The 22,671-nt window shown below is 41.4% G+C and overlaps 1 protein-coding gene across 1 annotated transcript; it reads left to right on the top strand.

Annotated features, from left to right (window-relative positions):
* Positions 1–15,430: 15,430 nt before the first annotated feature.
* LOC145418306 (sodium-coupled monocarboxylate transporter 1-like) lies at positions 15,431–21,872 on the top strand. The gene is made up of 3 exons (XM_080286750.1): positions 15,431–15,659; positions 17,150–17,283; positions 21,615–21,872. Exons 1-3 carry the CDS (start codon positions 15,431–15,433, stop codon positions 21,870–21,872), a joined length of 621 nt encoding a protein of 206 aa, XP_080142876.1.
* Positions 21,873–22,671: the final 799 nt, after the last annotated feature.

Below are 22,671 nucleotides of genomic sequence, written 5' to 3'. Positions count from 1 at the left end.
ACTAAGTGACTCAGCAGTGGAACATGAACTGGCAGAATTATCTATGATAATGATGAATAGTGACTTTGATCCTTCGGATGAATCGTGTGATGAGCCTGGGGAGGAAATCATGATAGAAACTCAAGTATTAGTGCTTCAGTGTCCCAAGTTATCCCTAGCTCCAAGGGAAAGGAGCCCTTAGTGCAGCAAGGGAAGGAATTTGGGAAGGGAGTGAAAAGGCAGTGGGTTAGCCCTGGAACAATGGCCCCGCGTGACCCAGCCCGCCATGAGTCCCGAGATGAATCACCTCCCTGCTCCCCCAGCCCCACTTCACTAATTTCTTCCTCATCTTCAGCGGAATTTTCTCCTGAGTCTTCATCGTCAGAGTCTCCACCAGCACCTACAGTGAAGGCAGGCCGTCTGGGAAGAGGGAAATCCCTGACTCATAAAAGTAGAGTAGCAACTAGAGTTACGGCTGCTAGTGCTACACGGCAACCTAGGGTCAGTGAGAGTGACCTTGAAACAGCCCAGTATGCCTCACAGCCACCACCCACCCTCACCCACCCTACACCACCACGACAGGGAATCCTGGACGCCTTCGTGTGGACGGAAGGTTCCGATTTCGTCCCTAAACAACTCCATTTTGACAAGAGTTCCTCAGGGATAAAGCCTGCCTTCACTCTTGATGAGGATGCTGAGTGTGTGGACTTCCTTTTGGCCTTCCTTGATGACGAAGTTTTGCAGCACATATGTGATGAGACAAACAGGTACTGGTCACAACGTGCTGCAAGTGGTGCAGGTGCAGCAAAGATGCAACAGTGGACCGTGCTGGGAGTGCAGGAGCTGTATGTGTTATTCGCCCTCATGCTTCTCATGCCACATTCAAAGAAGCATGAGTTGGAAGAATACTGGTCCATGGACCCCTTACTACCCTCACCCACCTTCAATATGTACATGGCCAGAGATCCCTTCCGGAACATCGTGGGAAACCTGCACTTCGCCAACAACGATGTACCTTCCCAGACTGACCCACTATGGAAGATCCGGGAGATTCTGAGCACAATGAAGGATAAGTTTATGTCATTCTTCCACCCATTTCAGAAGGTTGTCATAGATGAATCCTTGGTTTTGTTCAGAGGACATCTTAGGTTTGTACAGTACATTCCAAGCAAACGCCATCGCTTTGGAATCAAGTTCTTTGTACTGTGCGACTGTAAGACGGGGTACATCCTTGACTTCGTCATCTATTCAGCCAGCCCTGTCGATCTGGACAGAACACACCCCCATGGCTTCTCAGGCTGTGTAGTGAAAGTGCTGCTTGAAAGGTATTTTGGTGGGAATCATGAGCTGTATACTGACAACTACTATATAGCACCGAAACTTTCTAAATACCTTTCAGAGCACGGCATCGGCTCCTGCAGCACTGTGAAGAGCAATCATCCCAACTTCCCCAAATTCCCCAAGGCAGGAAACTTGCAGTGAGGAGACGTGCACCTACGCAAGTCGGAGAAGATGCTGGCAATACGGTGGCTTGACAAGAGGGTCGTGCACATGCTCGCCACCGCACACAAGGGGGAACTGAAAGACAGTGGGAAGGTCGACCGTAAGACAGGCGAACCTGTGAGGAAACCTGATGCTGTCATCGACTATAATATCAACATGCGGCTGGTGGACAAGTCCGACATGATGATTGGAGAGATCGACTGCCTCAGGAAGAATACTAGGTGGTACAGGAAAGTTTTTCTGCATCTCATTGACATGACGATGCTGAATGCCTTCATCCTGTATAAGATGAAGACAAAGCCACCCAAGTCCTTCTCCCTGAGGTTGTTCGCCAGGACTTGTGTTCAGCAGCTGCTTGAGAGATATGGTAGGGTGACAGCAGCAGCTCCAAGGCGCCATTCTGTTAGACTTCCTGACAGACTTGAGCAGAGGGCGTACATGGATCAGCACAGACTGGTGCAAATGCCTGCCACAACGAAGAGGAAGGCTGCGATCCGCAAGTGGCAGGTGTGTGCACATAACACCAGACGCACACCTGAGCACAAACGCACCTCTTGGTAGTGCGCTGAGTGCCAGGTTCCCATCTGCATTACCTGCTTCTTTGATTACCACAGCCTGAAGCAGTTCTAAAAGTGCAAGTGGAAAATGTATATAATGTGTAAATAATGTGTAAATAATGTGTAAAAAATGTGTAAATAGCAAGTGAAAGCAATGATGGAATAAATGATTGAACAGTGTAATATAGTTTTATAAGTTACTGCAAGTGACAGTGATTAACATAGTGTAAGTAAAATAGAAGTGTAAATATTGAAAATACAATAGAAAATGCAAATAGAAATGTAAATGATTAGTAATATTAGAATATGAGTACAAATACTTGAAGTTATGACAGTAAAAGTGAAACCTTGGCTCTCTACGTATTTTACTGAAAGAGAAATTGAATGCCTACAGTGACAATAAACTACTATTACTGAAGGAAACTTACTGATAAATACTGCACATATATATAAGTGCTATAAAGTAATAGGAATATAAAGTGTGAGTGTTTTTATGAATAATAAATGACAGAATACCAGCGGGGAACGAGCGCAAGTGGGAAGCTCGTACGCGCTCGTAATTTTCATTGCTTTCACATTTTTTTTTTTTTTTTGGAGTATGGATTCCAAACTATTTGAAAATCATAGAATAGTGTTTCTAGTGATAGTATCAGGCTGTGGTAATCATATTGCGGGGTGTCGGGAAGTGTAAAGTGGAGACTTCGTTACCCAACTTCAGAAGTCTCCACAAGTCCTACGGTACTCGACGAAGGCTCAACAAACATCCCAGGAGAAAGCTGAAGGTATGTGCCATAAGCATTTATAATTATAATATTCTATGACTAATAACTGATTTTTGGCAAATATTTTTAAAAAGTCAGTCGGAGCACGAATACTCGTATCCTTGCGGGACGCGCAAGGAGCGCAAAAACGCCGCCGCGGTGTAGGGGTTAATTAAACATAATAGAAGTCAAAGCCATCCAAATTCCAGTCTGTGTCCCAAGTCAAAATATACGGATAAACACAAATATCTGGCTCCGCACTAATATTTGATGTGACACGTCAGTATATTACTCTCATGAGCCAGCACTTGATATCACCCCCAATCTAAAGCTTGTTATCTGACGCCTGTATACAAGGTGTAATGCAGCATTATCTGTCGAATATTGACCCCTTTATATCATGCCGTGACTGAAAGACAACAGACAAATAATGTGACCACCACTTAGCATTCATTCTCCTTCCCGTACCTTCTCCCCCTCCCCTCCCTCACTCCACCCCAACACCACCACTCGTCCCCCCACCGACCTTCCCTTCTCTCTCTGGCCTCTCCCTCTCAGCCCTTCTTGTTCCACTGTGACTTGCCGCACATAAAGGAGGCAGCCTGATGCACAGGGTACTGGAGGATAGGTGATTATTTATGACCACGACTGTACCTCATAGCCTGTAGAGGTGAGTTTAAGTTAAACAATATTGTCTGTTAGGAGCAAGAAAAATACGTCATTGAAATGAAGTAATCTAATTAATCGGTCTGAGCCGGTGAAAGTTTATATCCAAGGGATGGTTGGGGTGTACTGCTCACGTAATACCACTCAGGGATGAGTGAGTCTGGTCACTCTCATCTTAACGTCAGGACCAACTTACCTAGCCCCGGGCTGCTACGCTCCTCACGAGGCAACGTATGATTGTATGATGGATGGATGGATGGATGGATAGAGAGAGAGAGAGAGAGAGAGAGAGAGAGAGAGAGAGAGATTAGTTCATTCCACTGACGTATTATTCTTGCTCCTAGTAGACTATATATATATATATATATATATATATATATATATATATATATATATAATATATATATATATATATATATATATATATATATATATATATAAAGGGCACTTTCTGTCTGTCTGTTCACGAACTACTCCCTCAGTTTTCATTTTACCTGGCCTTAACTTACATATTGGAATCCTTATGACCCATGGAAAGTTTTAAGACCAAAAAGACCGATGGTTTGAGGGAGGGGGACAGAGCAGTAAGAAATGCTCATAATTAACACACATTATATTACGCGGTAAATGTAGCAGAGCTTTGCCGTAGAGTTTCATGTCTCTGCTCTGTGTGTGTGTGTGTGTGTGTGTGTGTGTGTGTGTGTGTGTGTGTGTGTGTGAGAGAGAGAGAGAGAGAGAGAGAGAGAGAGAGAGAGAGAGTTTGCCTGCCCATCTGTCCTCTATGGAAATCAAGGGGGATGCATATAGAACTCTTTTAACAGCTCTAACAGGTGTAACTTCTTACGACGAACATTTTAAACGTGTAGGCCTACATTATATAAGTTAAAGTGGCCCCTCTGATGACCAAGATTATAATTAGTCGGAAATATTCAAGTCAACATGGTGGAAAGATGGCAGCCAATTACCGTTGAATTTTTAAATTCCATAACGATATTTTTAGCCACAGAGGGTCAGATGGGTAGACGGATTGGTGGGATGGGTGGGTACTGGGAAAATAGGTCCATGTTATGAATAGGTCCATGGCGAATATAAACCTGGGGAAATAGGCCCAAGGATAAAATGGGAACCAGAGGGTCTTGTACCACAGACCCAGGTCATGCATAATCATAGGGTTTTACCCAGGTAATGCCTGGTACCCCATCTAGTATATATATATATATATATATATATATATATATATATATATATAATCAAAGGATTAAATATAAGGACGTTTTTTAAGTGGGATGGGAGGCTTCGTAGCACCTCTTTCTTAGTTATTTATTTTGCGTAAAACACCCTGATATTCGTTTGTATGTCATTTGCATCGTTTTAATGCACACAGTGTGCATCAGTAACATACAGTACAAGAGAACATGAAGTAATTACAGTATGTGTGGTATTAATTGTCAAGGAAAAATGGTCGCAGTATCTCCAAGTCTACTGGGAATACGATTCATGAGTTCACGGCAAATGTTAGGGGAGAGAAGAAAAAACGCTGACTTGAAATATTTTACTCACTCAGTTTCATAGTCTTCAGGGGAAGTCGGTGGTGTAATGGTTAGCACATACAGGCCACATGAGGAAAAAACAGAGTTCTTTTCCGGATTGTATTTGTCTGCGAGAATGACCAGTGCGGTCGATAGGTGTTAATCATAAGCCGGCATTCCATCACCATAAGAACTAGTGGTAGGCAGTTTATCATTACCATAAATCCTTAATCCAGTGACCTTTCCTTGTATGCTATGGTGCCAGTAAGCAGCCCCTTGTGGTTCTCAGTCAAGATTACGAGCAGAATATTTTACGTCGATCTGTCTATAACCACAGGCCTTAATCAACCTGGTTTCAGTAAATCTAGGGCAGCGACTCGAGTCTGAACTGCATGTGGAGCACAATTGTGCAATTATAGCACGAATTGCCATCACTAGCACATAAGTTTATTCACCCCCTGGGGGTAGGGGGGGTTTCAAGAATTCTCCCCCAGTATCCCTGCTTGTCGTACAAGGCGACTAAAAGGGTTGGCGGAGAGTTAGTGCCCCTCCCCGGAAAACAACTAACTAAAAAGACAAACAAGAAGCCTCGGACAAGGACTGACCAAAAGATGACGACCAAGGACCGGACAAAGGACATGGTAATCGGAACATGGAATGTAAGAGGTGCGAATGATGAGGTGAAAGAGAGAGAGATTGTCCAGGTGCTTGAGGGTGCGAAAGTATGTGAAGTAACTGAAACTAAATGGAGAGGTGAGAGTGTGAGAGAATGGGAGTATGGATGGGGTATTTGTGCAGGAGTAGGTGAGAATGAGAGGGCAAAAGAAGGTGTGTGTATAGTTGTGAGTAAAAGATGGAAGAAGAACATAAGAGAGTATGGATCAGTTGAGTCAAGGATTGTGTGGGTAAGTTTGAAACTTGGAATACAAATGTGGGCGATTGTGTGTGTGTATGCGCCAATGCAAGATTGTGCAAGCAGAGTGAGAGAAGAGTTCTGGACAAATGTGGAAGTGTGCATGGAAAAGTTTGGAAGGAATGAGAGAGTGTTTTTGATCGGTGATATGAATGGTAAAGTAGTGAATGTGAAGGTGGACGGAATAGTTGGTGAGTGGGGTGTGCCTGCTGAGATAAATGAGAAAGGTAGTGCGTTAGTGGACATTTGTGCTGGGAGGGGGTTGGTGATAGCCAGTACCCTCTTTAGGCATAAAATGATCCACAGGTATACATGGCGAGTGATAAGAAGGGTGGGTGGTGAACTGAATGAAAGGAAGGCAATGATTGAGTATGTGTGTGTGGATGAAAGGATGCGAAGATGTATAATGGATGCAAGAGCCTATAGAGGTTGGGGGAGTGGACTTTCTGACCACTACTTGGTGGTGGCCAGAATCAAGACCCAAATAAGATGAGTAATAGAAGAAGGGAAGGACCGGAAGAAGGAGTAGTTGCAAGGAGAGTGGAAAGGTTACAAGAGGATAAGAAAAAGGCAGAATATAAGAGAGAAGTGGAGGAACGATTGGGCAAATACGAATTGGAGTAGATGGGGGAAGTGGAAGGTGTGTGCAGGACATTCACAGAAGAAATATGTGCAGCATGTGATGTGGTGTGTGGGATGAAGAGAAGACGGAGGGAGGTGCAAGGAACAGCGTGGTGGAATGGAGAGGTGAGACAGGCTGTGACACAAAAGAAGAAAGCATATAATAAATGGATGATAAATAAGGGCGTGGAAGAAGTTGAAAGGCAGAAGAGAGAGTTATATGTAGAAAGAAAGAGAGAGGTAAAAAGATTAGTAAGAGAGAGGAAGAAGAGAGTGGATGAGGAATTTGGAAGGAATTTGAGTGTAAAGTGGAGGGACTGTAAGAAAATGTTCTGGAATGATGTGAAGAGAGTAAGACAGGGTGGAAGTGAAGTTAGCAGGGGAGTGAAAGATAAAAATGGTAGATTACTAGTGGAGAAGGGAGAAAAAGTGAGCAGATGGAGAGAACACTTTAAGGAATTGTTGAACATAGAGGATGGAAGTGATGCAAGTATAAGTGGCTGGGGAATGGCTGGGAGAAGGAGGGAGGTGAGAAGACAGGAAGAAATCAGTAGGATAGAAGTTGTGGAGGCAATGAAGAAAGTTAAATTGGGGAAAGCCCCAGGAATTGATGGAGTGTGTGGTGAAATGTTGAAGCATGGGGGAGAGATAGTAGTAGAATGGATGTGGAAGATGTGCAGATTGGCCTGGGAGGAAGGTAGAGTTCCGGAGGATTGGAAGTCAGGTATAATTATTCCCTTGTACAAAGGAAAAGGGGAAAAAGAAGTGTGTGGTAATCATAGGGGCATTTGTCTTCTTAGTATAATAGGAAAAGTGTATGGTAGGATACTTATTGACAGAGTTAGGGAAATAACAGAGGAATTAGTTGGAGAAGAACAGGGAGGCTTTAGGATGGGAAGAGATTGTGTAGATCAGATATTCATTCTTAGATCTTTAGTGGAAAAGTTTCTAGAGAAGGGAAAGAAGTTGTATGCGGCTTTCATGGATTTGGAGAAAGCATATAACAGGGTGGATAGACAAGGATTGTGCAAAGTATTAAGAATATATGGAGTAGATGGGAAGTTGTTGAATGCTGTGAAGAGTATGTATGATGGTGCTAAGGCTGCAGTGCGTGTGGATGGTGAACTGAGTGAATTTTTCTCTTTGAAGGTTGGGTTGAAACAGGGATATGTCATGTCTCCATGGTTGTTCAATCTGTACATGGATGGGGTAATAAAAGAGGTACAAGGTAGGGTAGTGGATGTTGGAGTGGCCCTGATGAGAGAGGGTAGTGTTTGGAAACTCCCTGTACTGTTGTTTGCAGATGATACTGTGTTGTTGAGTGAAGACGAAGGGGAGCTGCAAGGCTTGGTGGATGAGTTTGGCAGAGTGTGTAAGAAACGGAATCTAAATGTGAATGTAGGGAAGAGTAAAGTGATGGTCTTTGAGAGAGGTGAAGTCAGTGAATGTACAGCGAGGTTGGATGGTGAGGATTTGAAAAATGTGGGTACGTTTAAGTACTTGAGTAGTGTGATGAGTAAGGATGGAGGTTTGGAGGGTGAAGTGCTTGAAAGGGTACAGCAGGGAAGAAAGGTTGCTGGTTCCTTGAAAACAGTGATAAGAAACAGGGAAGTGAGCATGGAAGTGAAAAAGTTAGTACCGGTACATGACTGTATTGTGATACCAACTCTAACGTATGGAAGTGAAGCTTGGACGTTGTTGGAAGGGCACAAGTCAAAAGTGAGAGCAGTGGAAATGAGTTATTTAAGAGGAGCCTGTGGAGTCACATGGAGAGACAGGCTGACAAATGAGGATATAAAGGAGCGTTGTGGTGTGGATGTGGATGTGACAGGAAGCGTTAGGAGGAATACACTGAGGTGGTTTGGCCATGTGGAGAGGATGGAGGGTGAAAGACTGACGAAGAGAGTGTATGTGAGTGAGGTGGAGGGGGGGGAGAGGGAAGGGGAGGCCGAGGATGAGATGGAGGGATAGGGTGGAGAGGTATATGAGAGAGGAGGGTGGGAGTTGGGAGCAGGGCAGTGAAATGGCGGGGGACAGGGCGACGTGGAGGCGATTTGTTTGTGGTCACCCCGAACAGGATTGAGGCGTCTGGCAATAGATAGATAGATAGATAGATATCTCAGTAACGTTCATCATTTATGTGACATGGGTATTCGTATAGTATATTTATGTATGAAACAATGGACAATGTTGTAATTAATCCAACATTATAGTCAGTTGTCTGAAGCTAATCATGGCTGTTGATGTCGGTTACCTTGTCACTGACATAAAGCTAACGCCCAGTTGACAACAGAGACTAATTTTGAACCATTTGTAGTAAACCACAGTTTGATGCAGAGATAAAAAGTGAAGTGACTGTCTTCCAGAGGCTACTGGCACAGCAAGTAATCTGTTTTGGTGAGACATGTGGGTAGAAGAAATCAGTGAAAATGCGGCCGCGCATGTGAATCCATGCAGATAGTTATTTACTTGAGGAATACCACCCGTCTTAGGCATAATACTGCATCTTTGCACTGTATATATATATATATATATATATATATATATATATATATATATGTTATGCTAGGAAGAAGGAACCAAAGGCCATAAGCCCGCAAAAACTGTTCCTTCCAAGAGAAGAACAAAATACAAGAGAGAGCCAAATTCAAGATCCGATCATTTCGAGATGCCTGGACACACTGCGTTTGAAAGACTGGAGATCATAGGAAGTAGGAAATACAGACAAAGGGAGATAGTTCCAGAGTTGATCTGTTGCATAAATGAAGGACTGAGAGTAACGGCTAACTCTTGCATTAGAGATTTGGACAGAAAAGGGATGACAGTTTCCTGCTTGACGGGTGCTACGCGCCCGTCGTAGAGGTGGAGGAATGCATGCAGACAGTTCAGAGGAGCAGCGACCATTGAAGTAGCGATAGAAAAGAGATAAAGATGCAACAGTGCGGCGAAGAGACAGTGGTGGCCTGGTGTATATATATAGATATATATATAAATATATATATATATATATATATATATATATATATATATATATATATATATATATATTTGTCTCCATAAGAGTGCCTGTGGATGTTCTTATGATGCAAAGCCAGGCAAGGAGAAGCAAGATATCGCTACTCTTCATATTTAGTAATGATGACTAGTTTCGGTAAAAAACATATCCCTTCATCAGTCCTAAAAGTGTTTCAGAAACATCACAAACGTAACGCTCAAGATTTTTTTCCAATGAATTCAGTCGTTGCTCCAGGCTCATCTTGGTAACATACCTTTACTATGTAATTGCCATTGAAATATTTTAATAATGTAAATATTTAACTTATTATTTTGCGATATATATTAACACTGTGTGCTTTTTAAACTCTTTTAAGTTTGATGATGGGATTTTTTTTTTTTTTTTTTTTTTTTTAACCTAGACACATTTAATACATATCTTTCTCCTTCGTGGCTGGTCCTACGTTATGGATTGGCAGAGAGAAATATGTTCCAGTAAAGGACAAAAAAATAAATGACTGGATTAGGGTAAAAAAAATCCAAAGGTATAAATAGAAGGATGTGGCTTTCTCGGACTTTTTTTTTTTAAATAAACAAAAGCTATGTTATATCTTATTAATGATAAGTATTTGCTCGAATTATTAGCTTTCCCATTTTATACAACGCGAAAATTGGATCCATTTCTAGTGTTTCAATTTTTTAATCCTTAATGAAAAATGATTTCATCTCTCTCTTTCTCTGTATATATATATATATATATATATATATATATATATATATATATATATATATATTAGTTTCAATTTTTTGATATTCATAATTCATTTTGTTTTCTCATTATTAATCCCAAAAATTTCCATTCTTCATTACCCGACATCCTTCTTGTAAGGTTGTAAGACTGTTAAGTAACTCGGTACATACTCAGTTTCCAACACAGTACTTAGTCTTTTCAGTATTCAACAAAACCATTGCAGAGTGTCTGAAAAAAAAAAGAATCTAACAATAAACGACGAGAAAACTAGAAGCCTTCTCACGATGGGGTCTCGCCACCCGCGTAGTCGGAAAGTTTTTCCTCGGCACAATTTTTCAACTCCATTTCTGATTTGACGCAAATTCAGGACGTAAAACACACACAAACAAACCCAGCCAGCCAGCCTCACGACTGAAAACAGTACCACTCCGCTGGCTTCGCAACGCTGGTAGTAAGCGAGAGAAGTGGTAATGTTTTAATTTCAGTCGTGAGTTTGCTGCCTGGCTTTGTTTGTGTGTTAGTAAACAAGATATTTCATGAACAGCTTGAGCTATCAACGTGAAACTTTCAGGGTGTCAAGATATGGCCAAAATCTTGGACGAGTTCGAAAATGGGCACTCGGGGTCAAAGTCAAGGTCACCAAAATGGCTGCCAAAGGTGGCAGACATTTGACCCTGAAGGTTTCACGTTGAAACCTCAAGCCGTTCATGAGATATCTTGTTTACCCACAAACAAAGCCAGCCACCCAGCCAACCTCACAACTGAAAACATACCACTCCCCTCTCCTGGCAATGCGAGTGGTAATAATGTTCCATTTTACCCTAGCAGACTGGAAGTTTATCCCGTCCTGAATTCAGAGGTGTAAAGGGATTATTGACTTTTGCCTTACATGTGTGTGTGTGTGTGTGTGTGTGTGTGTGTGTGTGTGTGTGTGTGTGTGTGTGTGTGTGTGTGTGTGTGTGTGTGTGTGTGTGAATAAATGAAAACAGGGTTATGAGACATCATGTGCATCAAGCAAGTTCTCTTAAAAAACATAACGCATTTTCTCTCATAAGAACCCATTGCTTTTATTAGAAAATGTGAAATAACATGAGTAATCCTAATATGACAAATATTAATGACAGGATTATAATTCTTACACTAATAAGAGGATAGAGATAATTATTCGGAATGAAGAGTGGTCTTAAATGGTGTACCACAGGGGTCTGCTCTGGCTCCTGTTATGTTCCTGTCTTTATTGACGATTTATCTAAAGCATAAATAGCTCTAAAAAAAAAAAAAATACAAGGAGATATTACCTGGCTAGGCCTATACAGTTAAACTCACCGTTGGAAGACACTTTATACACCATCTCACTAAGTATAAGCAGCATCACACCTACCAAAAACACCATTATTTCACCACAAAACCATCGTCACACATACCGTAAACACCAATCTTATCGTCACACTTATCATGACATTACTTCAGACCCAAGTTTCAGAGGACATAAGTTGGAAATATTAGTTATTTCATCAGCATTAAAGATTTCAGATTCAGTTATTTTTACGCTCGAAACTGTAAAACACTGTTAAGTAATAAGAGTGTACAGTATCCTTCCATCTGCATAAGTAAAAAAAATTTTAGCAGAAAAATAGCATCATGATAAATAACTTCATTCAAGCTGCTTTTACGTTGCTTTAAGAGAGTTTTATTTGGCTTAGGAAAACTTTTCGAACTGGATAACTTAGATATACCCGTAGACGTTGTTGTCACCTTCACCACGAGAACTCTTTCAAACTGAATAAAATCGTGTGGAAGTAATAATCATTAATCAAAAGAAAGCATTATCGGAATGAATAGGTTAGGGCCTCTCCACACTGAGCATTAAATCGGACACATTCTAACGACACTGTTTTCCAGCATATAGGCAAAAGTGGGGTCACACAGGCATTAGATATTCAGATGATGCATAAAGCAGGTGAAACATTACGCAGGCTCTGACACTTAGGCAGCAGCCCTGAGCATTACACAAAATGTGTATTAATGTAGATCATTTACCCTGATCACGGGTATGGATCTAGGAATTGTTGCTGTAAAAAATATCAATTCACTACATTCTGATACATTGCGAGACAGTCGGTATTAGGTGTAAGCCAATCTAGTGTAAGTAAAGCATACATAGGTAAACATGATAACGTAATAATCCAGTGTTAGTCGCATATTTCTTTTTATAAGCTTTTTCATGGATTCCATGTATATGTTTCCTGTTCTGGTACCCTGGTCTAGCACATCACGATAAGGCATTGCGTATTCATCATTATGTATGGTTGGTTAATTCCTCATGACTGATAATACCACCTCACTGACTCAACTGCCCGTCTCCCACAACACAACCAGCCACCAATCTTTCCTCACCCTCAGAAGTACGCCACGATTATTTACTGGTTCACACTCTGGGTTTTACTCGGGTTTTTTCATCTTATAATATTACCGTATTTTTGTGGATATTGCTCTACCCTGTTGTTTCTGTGGAAAGTTAATGGTTTCATATTTAGTCCGCTTCGTTGATACAAGGATAAATTTATTTCTATTTGACAACCTCACCAGTTCCTAAACATATAATTCAAACGAGAAGGGGTGTTCAGAGGGGGCAACACCAGCGCCTATCAAGTAGTTTAAGGACCCCATAGTTCACGTTGCCATATGACATTGACCTTCGATATAATATTCTCAAAATCTATTCCCTTTATTCTTGCCTAACTCTCAACCCTTCCACCAATATTGCTTCATATCAGACCAGAAGGATTTTATTTACCTTTCTGCAGTAACCTTGACATTTAGCCTTTCCCTGTGGCCTTGATCTTTGACCCATTCCCAAAATCAAATCTCTATCCCTCTTCTAACCTGAACCCTTCAGCAAAGTTTAATCTACATCTGAGAAAAGCTATTTAAGTTGACCTTGCCGTGTGACCGTCACCTACTGATTTCAATGAATCAGTTTCCTGGCTGATCCTCAATCCACCCACCAAGTTTAATCAAAATCGGATTTTTAAAAATAGATACTTAACTGACACAGACACACTCGGGTAGAAATTTGACCTTGATCATTGATTCTCAAAACTGAATTTTACTTCATTCTTGTCTGACCCATAACACCTCCACCAAGTTAGATTCATAAGATCAAGTCTGTGTGAGTCAACCTTGCCCTGTGTCTTTGGTCATTGACTCCGCTGATACCTTAGCCTTTGATTATTCCTTCTTTTTCTTGCCATATCATCAACGTTTCGACAACTTTTAGTTTAAATCGGATAAAAACATTAAGCTGACCAGCCCTGTGACCTTCATCTTTTAATTATTGTTATAAAATCAGTAGGATTACGCCTTGGCTGGCCATCGCTCCTTCCACCAAATTTGGTTGAAATCGGATTAAATTTGAGTGATTTTTCTAACAAACACACACACACGGATGGAAATATGAGTAAGCCCTGTGACCTTGAACGTTGATTGAATGTTCTCAAGACTGAATAACTTCACTCTTGCCTTAACTTCAAACTCTCCCAGAGGTTTGGTGTAAATCTGATATAAACTGTTTCTGTTTACTTTGCTGGGTCAGACATTGCCGTAGCTTTATGCCCTTCACCTTTGACTAACTGTTCACAAGAAGAATAGGATCATTCAGTGGCTGGACGTCAACTCTAACACCAAGTTTGAGGTATCTTTTGTGAACACACACACACACACACACACACACACACACACTCATACAACACACACACACACACACACACACACTCATACGACACACACACACACACACACACACACACACACACACACACACACACACACACACACTCATACAACACACACACACACACACACACACACACACACACACACACACACACACACACACACACACACTCATACAACAGACACACACACACACACACACACACACACACACACACGAGCTCGCCTCCCAGAATGCAACACTTTTTTTTGTGTGTGTCCGACTCTGGGCATAGGCTTCACAGCCTGCTCTCAAGGCCCAGTAGTACTCCTACATACCATACTCCTCTACATGTCACCACTTCGGCGCTAACACCCACCGTCCATATTGAATACATGCTAGGGCTCTCACACAGGACTGGTGTACTGGTATTAGCGGGGGTATTTTTACGACATGTCGGAGGGTCTTCTGGTAGATCAGTAAATTCTGATTTTGTGAAATTCCTGTTCCCTGTTCCAGAGGGGATTTGAACCTGGGTCCAGTAGGACTACAGGCCACCTCATAATAAGATTCGGGACTGAATCCCAAAGGACTCATGCGTTGTGTTGTGATCAGATTACAGATAAAAGCAGTCATGAAAAAATCAAATGTCTTTCAGATATATTAGAGAGAGAGAGAGAGAGAGAGAGAGAGAGAGAGAGAGAGAGAGAGAGAGAACCAGCCTTAAGTTTTGAGATACTGAGCTTGCCATATTGTATGTATTTAAATACAAGTAATCATGATTTTATTTTCTAGACTTACAGAGCAATACGTGTTTTCAGTAACCGCAGCTGAAATGAACAAGAGGGAAAATATTATGTCATCTCCGTAAAGAATCAAATGGTGAAGAGCTGCTGTTATATTACTATAGCTATCTGAACAGCAATGACCAGGAATTTTTGTTTTAAACAATGGAAGTAAATTAGTAATTGATGCAAAACCAGGAAGCTGGGTTACTGGCAAAAATTATGCACCACACCTTTGGTATCTGATGCACAAATGAGGACGATACGATGCTCGTATGTCGGGAACATTCTGCCTCGACTTCTGCACGAAACGACTGGAAATATATATATATATATATATATATATATATATATATATATATATATATATATATATATATATATATATATATATATATATATATATATTGGAAAACTTTTTTTTTTCAGGGGAGGGGGCTATTCTCTGGTTGAGTTCCTCTTAAGCTATTGAGCACGACATATATTCTGTTATCATTTAATGATGACGGAATATCTGTCGTGCTCCACAGCCTTACAAATTTTGTAAGGCCACATTTGCTATCGGTATTATGTGGTTTTTCAGACTTGTGTAGTGTCAGGTACCATGTGGTTCTGGTAGGAGGAATGTAACCGACTGGACTGACCCTGTACAGGTGATGACGTCTGCGTCAGGTGGTGCTCCGGTGGGGGCAGGGTTCACGGCGGTGGACTACGCCATCTTCATCACCATGTTGGCGGCGTCTCTCGGAATTGGGGTGTACAGCGCGATCAGGAGCCGAGGCCAGGAGTCTGCCCAGAACTACCTGCTGGGGAACCGTGCCATGCCACCCATACCTGTGGTTTTCTCAGTCGTCGGTAGCTTCATTTCCTCTGGTTCATTACTAGGTAAGTGTGTACTCTGATGCAGTCTCTTGCGCCATGAACCAGTTATGAATGAGTCGCTAAGATATTCATCGCTAAAGTTCTGATCACACTATTTGAGTTAAACATTTTTTCACTGTGTTATGGGTGGTCAGTTATTCTTTTGTGTCGGCACGTTAAAGTGTGTACGAATGTGAAAAGAGTAGCCTACTGTGGGAGACTACCAGTCTATAAACGCGGTATAAGTTTTGGCTAGCATCTTGGCCTCCGTTGCATCAGGAAGGTATTACGAGCAACCACAGTGCAAAATATTTTATTTCTACTCCACCTCCCCTACCTTGTCTAATTAATATATCATTGTAACAGTTTGTGAGGCCTCCCAGCCAATGAAGGGAACTGTGTGAGAATAAAAATCAGATATTATCGTTCACTCCTCTTCCATACGGGATGGGCATCACCCTCAGTAATACCATAACACTTAATATGAAAAGCTATATTTTTCGTGTATCAGCAGAGGTGACGAATATCAGTGTCCGAGTGGTAGCGTTTGAAATATGATGGGAATTAGCCCTTTGTTGGTATGTTGTAGATGACTTAATGGACCTTGGGCACTGGCTTTTGATCTAAGGCCAGAGCAGATCTATACATAAAGAAGGCCTATCAAATACAAATCAGTCTGCAAGAAACTACTAATAATTTTTTCACTGCTTTCTAACAATCGGCTTTGGAGTCCGCAAAATGAATTTAAGTAAGATTCTGAAATAGATGCCAGCCCCGTTAATCCGGAGACGGATTTTTTTTTTATTAGATTTTTCGTTACTTCAATTATCTTTAATCTCGGGGGAGCACTCCTCTTATGGAAGGATTAATGAACGTTATATCTAAACCATACAATTCATAATGCCTGTTCACACCTGAAGAGAACCGTTGGGTTGTAAACAAAATTAAACTTGCAATGGATTATTTAGCAGCTATTTCTGAAGGTATATTATATATTAATATTATTACCCAGTTTTCACAATAAAATCTATGTATCATAGATCGTTTTAACTTTCTTATTTCTCTCACATTAAGATTCACCTTAATTTCATTGTGAAGCTTCTGGTATCTGTATAAATACCAGTGAAGTATAAACAACAATGTAAGAGAACACAAACGTATACACAAGCAATCTTTTACGAAGCTTAATTTTAAGAGACAATAGATATAGCACGTGGGCAATATAGCCAGTTTCTTTTCACCTAACAAAGATCTCTAGCCCATAATTAGTTCGGCTGATGTCCAGGTGTACACGTAGTCGGACTACAGGATAATGCTGACTAGTTACCAAGGAGACTCATTCCTTCCTTATAACTCTCATTGAGTTTCATGCAACTACAACCTTGTATTCAAGTTCTGGCAGTGGCCCAATTCCCTAAATATGAAAACACCACAGATTAGCATCCAAGTTACATGAGTGGCCCAGTTCCCTTAGATGAAAACAAACCCGACAATAATTGACTCTCCCTCCACAGGCAACCCAACGGAAGTGTACTTTCACGGGACGCAAGTGGTCGTCAATCAGGTGGGCATATTTCTCGGCTTCATTGTAATTCACCAACTCATCCTCCCGACTTTCTACCGACTTAGGCTCGTCTCAGTTAATCAGGTAAGATTCCCTTCACATTAACTTGGCTAAAATAGCCTGGCAGAATTGTTTCCACTTAAGTTTTATTCAAAATTGAAGGTTTCTTTCTACTTTCATTTGTCCTAATATTGTAAGGTAAATTTAATTTCACTTTGATTTGGCCAAAAACAACCAGGTAAGATCTTTTCCACTCCATCTTGGCCTAATACTGCTAGGTAAGATCCTTTTAATTCCGACTTGGCCGAATATTGCTGTCTCTCCGCCTTCAAATCTGAGCTGCAACAAGAGATTAATATTAACAAATGATCTAGTCTCAAAGTTCCATGAAAAGGAAGTGGATAAGTAGTATTGGCTGATTCTATTATTAAGCTACATGAAAAATTATCTGCAAAAAAATAGCAAACCGGGTTAAGCTAAGGTGAACGAGCTATCCTCCCGATGTGTGTGTGTGTGTGTGTGTGTGTGTGTGTGTGTGTGTGTGTGTGTGTGTGTGTGTTTGTGTGTGCGCGTCAGTCTGGAGCGAGATGATTATCTGTAGAGAGAGAGGTGCATGTTATGTTAATGTTCTTTGTTTGTACAGGACATATTAGGATCTGGAATGAGAGGAATTGTTTTCTAGTGACTGTGCAACAGAAAATCTGTGTTATAAATGCCACGTTTCTATGATTCAGAGTAGGGACTGGAAGATGTGTTTTTAAACAGTGTATGGAGAGAGAGAGAGAGAGAGAGAGAGAGAGAGAGAGAGAGAGAGAGAGAGAGAGAGAGAGAGAGAGAGAGAGAGAGAGAGAGAGAGAGAAAGAGATGCATATGTAAATGTACTGACGTGTGTGTGTGTGTGTGTGTGTGTGTGTGTGTGTGTGTGTGTGCCGATGAAGAAAGAGCACTCACTTTACATTGAATCCTGCTGTGTACGTTTGTGTGTGTGTGTGTGTGTGTGTGTGTGTGTGTGCCGATGAAGAAAGAGCACTCACTTTACATTGAATCCTGCTGTGTACGTTTGTGTGTGTGTGTGTGTGTGTGTGTGTGTGTGTGTGCCGATGAAGAAAGAGCACTCACTTTACATTGAATCCTGCTGTGTACGTTTGTGTGTGTGTGTGTGTGTGTGTGTGTGTGTGTGTGTGTGTGTGTGTGTGTGTGTGTGCCGATGAAGAAAGAGCAATCACTTTACATTGAATCCTGCTATGTGTACGTGTCAAAGGAGCCTTAGGTAAATCTTTGTTATAACTTGCTGTCGTAAGTATTATCAGAGGCGTTTGTATTCAGTTTTTCTATGCTGCGTGGTGTACCTTCTGACTTCTTCCTGCAGGCTTCGGCTGGAGGGTTTGGAGGGCGCGGGAAAGCCTTCCTCTTTGCCTGCTGCATTTATCCTCTCTTCTTATGTTCTTATGTTTAATAAATAATAAACTTACCTGCCTTACCATGTCCGGAGATGCTGGACGAGGACGATATCCGGAGATGCTGGACGGGGACGGCTGCAAGCGGTGCCGCCGATATAACGGAGCGGTGGTGATGCTCACTTATAAAAACCTTCCTCAACATCCTCCTGATGTCTCCAGAAGGAAGACAGCGGCCAGCAAGAGAGGGCAACTTTTGCTTGTCGGCCACCGGGTTCAAATTCATATGAGCCTTGGGCTGCAACTACTACTGCAACTTCTAACAATATCTTATAATACTTCACTTAGGCGATTGTTAAAGTATATTCTTGCAGCCCTTGTACAGATTTGCTCAACTTAAGAAGGATCTCTAGTAATGGGGGGATACAAGGAGGCTATATACATGCTTCAAAATGTTTTAGCGTAAACCTCTAGCGAGACTGTCTGACATCACAGACGATGGCAGTTGCAAATACCCAATTATTTCGCCGTACGACGATGAGCCTGCTTTCGTGAGGATCAATTTTGTTGCATCCTTGTGAGGCTTCCTTGTACGTATCGTTATGATTTATACATTCCGATGATAATACGTTTATCTTTGTGAGACAACACAAGCTGTACTGATCGTTACGGATATCATTGGAGCCTTCATGTGCAATACATTTTGGAGCTGTATTAGTATTCTTTTTTTATCCAAGGGAACTTGGCCACTCGAACAAGCTGCATATTAAGCCATGATTGCATGAATTTCAATAAGCCTCATTTATGAGGCAGAAGTCTCCGTGGTTACTAGCCAAATCCGCTATCCAACCTGACTATATTTGGCCATTAACTGAGCTGAAAATGGTTAGGGATCTTTTGTCAGATGAAAACAAATTGACTGTGTTCAGTGCCTAACCCCTACAGTTTTTAAAATCTCGCTTAAGCTGAGTAAAATTGTTAGTAGCAAGAGTAAAGTGGATAAATATGTGTAAATAATCAAACCGAAAGAGTTTACACTCACAGGATCCTATAATTCATTCAGCTGAATATAACTGTTTGGCTTTAGCTGGAACAGAATATTAGAGCCGTCCACAGCACGAGATGGTTCATAGTAACAATAACACTTAAGTCAGTATGTCTCACGCTCTGCTGCATATCATCATCTGGCATTAGATGGAATAGAATATCAGAGTTGCAAATAGGACTAGAAGGTTACTGATGATGGCACGATGCTGCACCTCTAATATGGCCCTGATTATCGTCCTTTTGTATCTTCTACCAAGCAACTTACCGGTAGAAAAAGACGATACTACCGTTGTATTAACTTTCCATAACACTACTTCGTAACCAGCTCAAACTCTAGTGTTATTCTCTTGTTACAGCTCAGTAGTCGAGATGGAAAGACTGTAGTTTTAGGTCAAGTTAGTGTAATGAGACTATAGCACTCTTAGGCTCCTTGAATTCACACTGTATGAAGAGTATCGTCTGCTATTAACTAAATATAAGTACTAGAAATGTCCTGACCATGATGTTTTCAGTTCCCGTGGAGAACTTGATAATTTTAACTTATTGCCTCATTCACACACCAAAAGAGAATGTAAGTCATAAATAATTATGTTATCGGTATTGGGAAAAAAAAAATAGTTATCCCAGTTGGCTTTATGCATCAGCCACAGGTGGATTTCAGTACTGCACTGTGAATACTTTGGATATCTGTGTCGTTGCAAGGCTGTCACTTAACATTGGAAGTGAAGGACGGAAAATGTAATTAACTTCAAAAAGCATAAACTAAAAATAAGTAAATAATAAATAAATGAAACAAAAGCATTCGGGTACAGAATGCCGATCGTCTGGTTAGCTGTTTTACCAACTGCATGAAATTAAACGATTCTACAAACTGCTCGCATTCTAGACCAGTATCGTCAATCCTGGCAGAATGCAGTAACCATTCTGCACTGTGGTCGTTAAAATCGCCCAAAAGAGTAATTTCAGTGGAAAGGGTGAGGTTAAGGTTGATCAGCTGTGTGGATATGGAGACAAATACGCTGGGTTCTGAAGAAGCACTGGAGGAGCCATAAACTATACAGATGTAATTGGTAATACCAGTATGTAAGTAATTAAGTTTATGTAATAATCAATGTTAGCTGAAGTGAAGTTCAAAATAGTGTCAACTGCATATTCAGAGTTGATACAGCAACAGGTGCCACCCTTGTTTCGGAAGGTTGTGAGGAGATGGTAACCAGGAAAACTACAAGAGGATCTATCAGTAGAGGGAAAGATTTGGGTTTCTGTGAGGAATACGACTAGAGGGGATACAGTCTGGAGGAAGAAGTGAACAGGTATTAGTAACATATAATTCCGAACTCCCACTTCTCCTCTGACAAGGATGAGTTTTTGCAATAACCACTGTCGGCACAGTCGCTTGGTTGCGACAAGGAGGGCCTTGTGTCTCTAGCCCTACCCTGCCGGTGGTGGCAATCCGAGATACCACCGAATTAGGTGATAACACTGCAGTGGCCATTGCTATGAAGGAATGGAAATAGAAGATGTGATGTCTAATGTGCATGTCGTTTTTGTATAGACAGTTAGAGGTAAAGGTATTGTGAGAGTATTTCTGGTCTACTCTATGTTAATGAAAACACTGGAAATGTTCAGCAAAGGGCAATGATTATGACGTGATGACCTATAATGTGATGAAGAGGTTAATGAAATAATGTATGAATGAGTGTCTCGTACATATAACTGAGTATGCTGTTGATAGTTCTCTGGCTTTCCTAATTCCTTGTCCCTTATTTTTTTTCGATCTTTTCTCACTCCATGTTTGGTGAGAAAAAGTTCAGGATGATGTTGTTGATGATGACTGTCGTGGTGATGGTGATGATATTGATGATGATAATCGTTATAATCATGATGATGACAATACTGATGGTGATATTGATGATAATAATGACGATGATGTTAATGACAATGATGCTGTTACTGTTACCCCCTGCACAGTACCTAGTGTTGCGGTACAAGTCCTCCACGATACACAAAATGGGCACGCTGTGTCAGGTCGGCTACCACCTATTTTACATGGGCGTCATCCTGTACGGTCCTGCACTCACCCTCGCCACCGCCACCGGCCTTGCTCCATCAGCTTCCGTGGTCCTGATGGGTCTCGTGTGTACCTTCTACATGACGGTGGTAAGCAATTATCAGAATAATAATGAAGAAGGCGTAAAGAAACACGATTCTGAGACAAAGATGCAGTAGCATTACAAGGGTGTGTGACTAGAACAATTAGAAAAGCCTGGGAGGCCCTGCACGTAACTACAAACAAAAATAACAACAAAAGCACAGTGGATGTGACATAGGAGTCCAAGTTGCCAGGTTAGGGAAAGGAAGAAAACGAACTAATCAAGTCCAACAGATTAGTCATTTCAGGTCCCTAGGGATTCACTGGCTCCAGCTGGTACAATCAGCATCAAAAGTCATGTCGTCATCTCCAGCTTTTCTCTTTATGGCTTTCGAAAATAAGTTTGGGTAAAGAGAAGCAGGCTACATTGATAACTTTTATGGCCAGAAATCATTGTCGTCAGTGTCGTTTGCTGCGGTTTCAGTTCATGGAGAAAGCGGACAGAAGACACGACTTTTTATGTCAACTGTACCAATGTAAGGTCAGGTTAGCCAGAGAGAATTCATTCCTCTTGAAATGAATATTGGAGAAACCGGTCAGGAATAAAACTTTTCAGACTCGTGTTTCCCGACACCAGCTTCATGTAACTGTCGTAATGTCTCAACAACAGCAGCAACAACGACGAAAACAACAGGAATAAAAATAATTGTTCTATCCATCCATTATCCAATCCCACGTTGCCTCATGAGTGTAGTAGCCATAGGCTAGGCAAGTTGGTCCTGACATTTAAGATGAGAGTGGCCAACATCACTCATCCCTGAGTGGCATTACGTGAGCAATAAACCCCAACCAACCCTTGGATATAAACCTTCACTGGCTCAATCAGATTGGAGCGCCATAATTACCCACTTAAACCACCAGGCGCCAAAATTGGTT

The sequence above is a fragment of the Coenobita brevimanus genome, chromosome 14, assembly GCF_032717465.1.
Source record: "Coenobita brevimanus isolate Jiangsu-jjx chromosome 14, ASM3271746v2, whole genome shotgun sequence".
NCBI lineage: Eukaryota > Metazoa > Arthropoda > Malacostraca > Decapoda > Coenobitidae > Coenobita > Coenobita brevimanus.
The sequence above is the reverse complement of the archived record's forward strand: the minus strand, read 5'-3'. Positions and strand labels throughout refer to the sequence as shown.

What these genes read in the sequence shown, in the direction of transcription:
- LOC145418306 (XM_080286750.1), top strand. Translation starts at nt 15,431, where the DNA reads ATGACGTCTGCGTCAGGTGGTGCTCCGGTGGGGGCAGGGTTCACGGCG. An exon ending in TTCCTCTGGTTCATTACTAG is followed by an intron (nt 15,660 to 17,149) that starts GTAAGTGTGTAC and finishes CTCCCTCCACAG; the next exon opens with GCAACCCAACGGAAGTGTAC. An exon ending in GGCTCGTCTCAGTTAATCAG is followed by an intron (nt 17,284 to 21,614) that starts GTAAGATTCCCT and finishes CCCCCTGCACAG; the next exon opens with TACCTAGTGTTGCGGTACAA.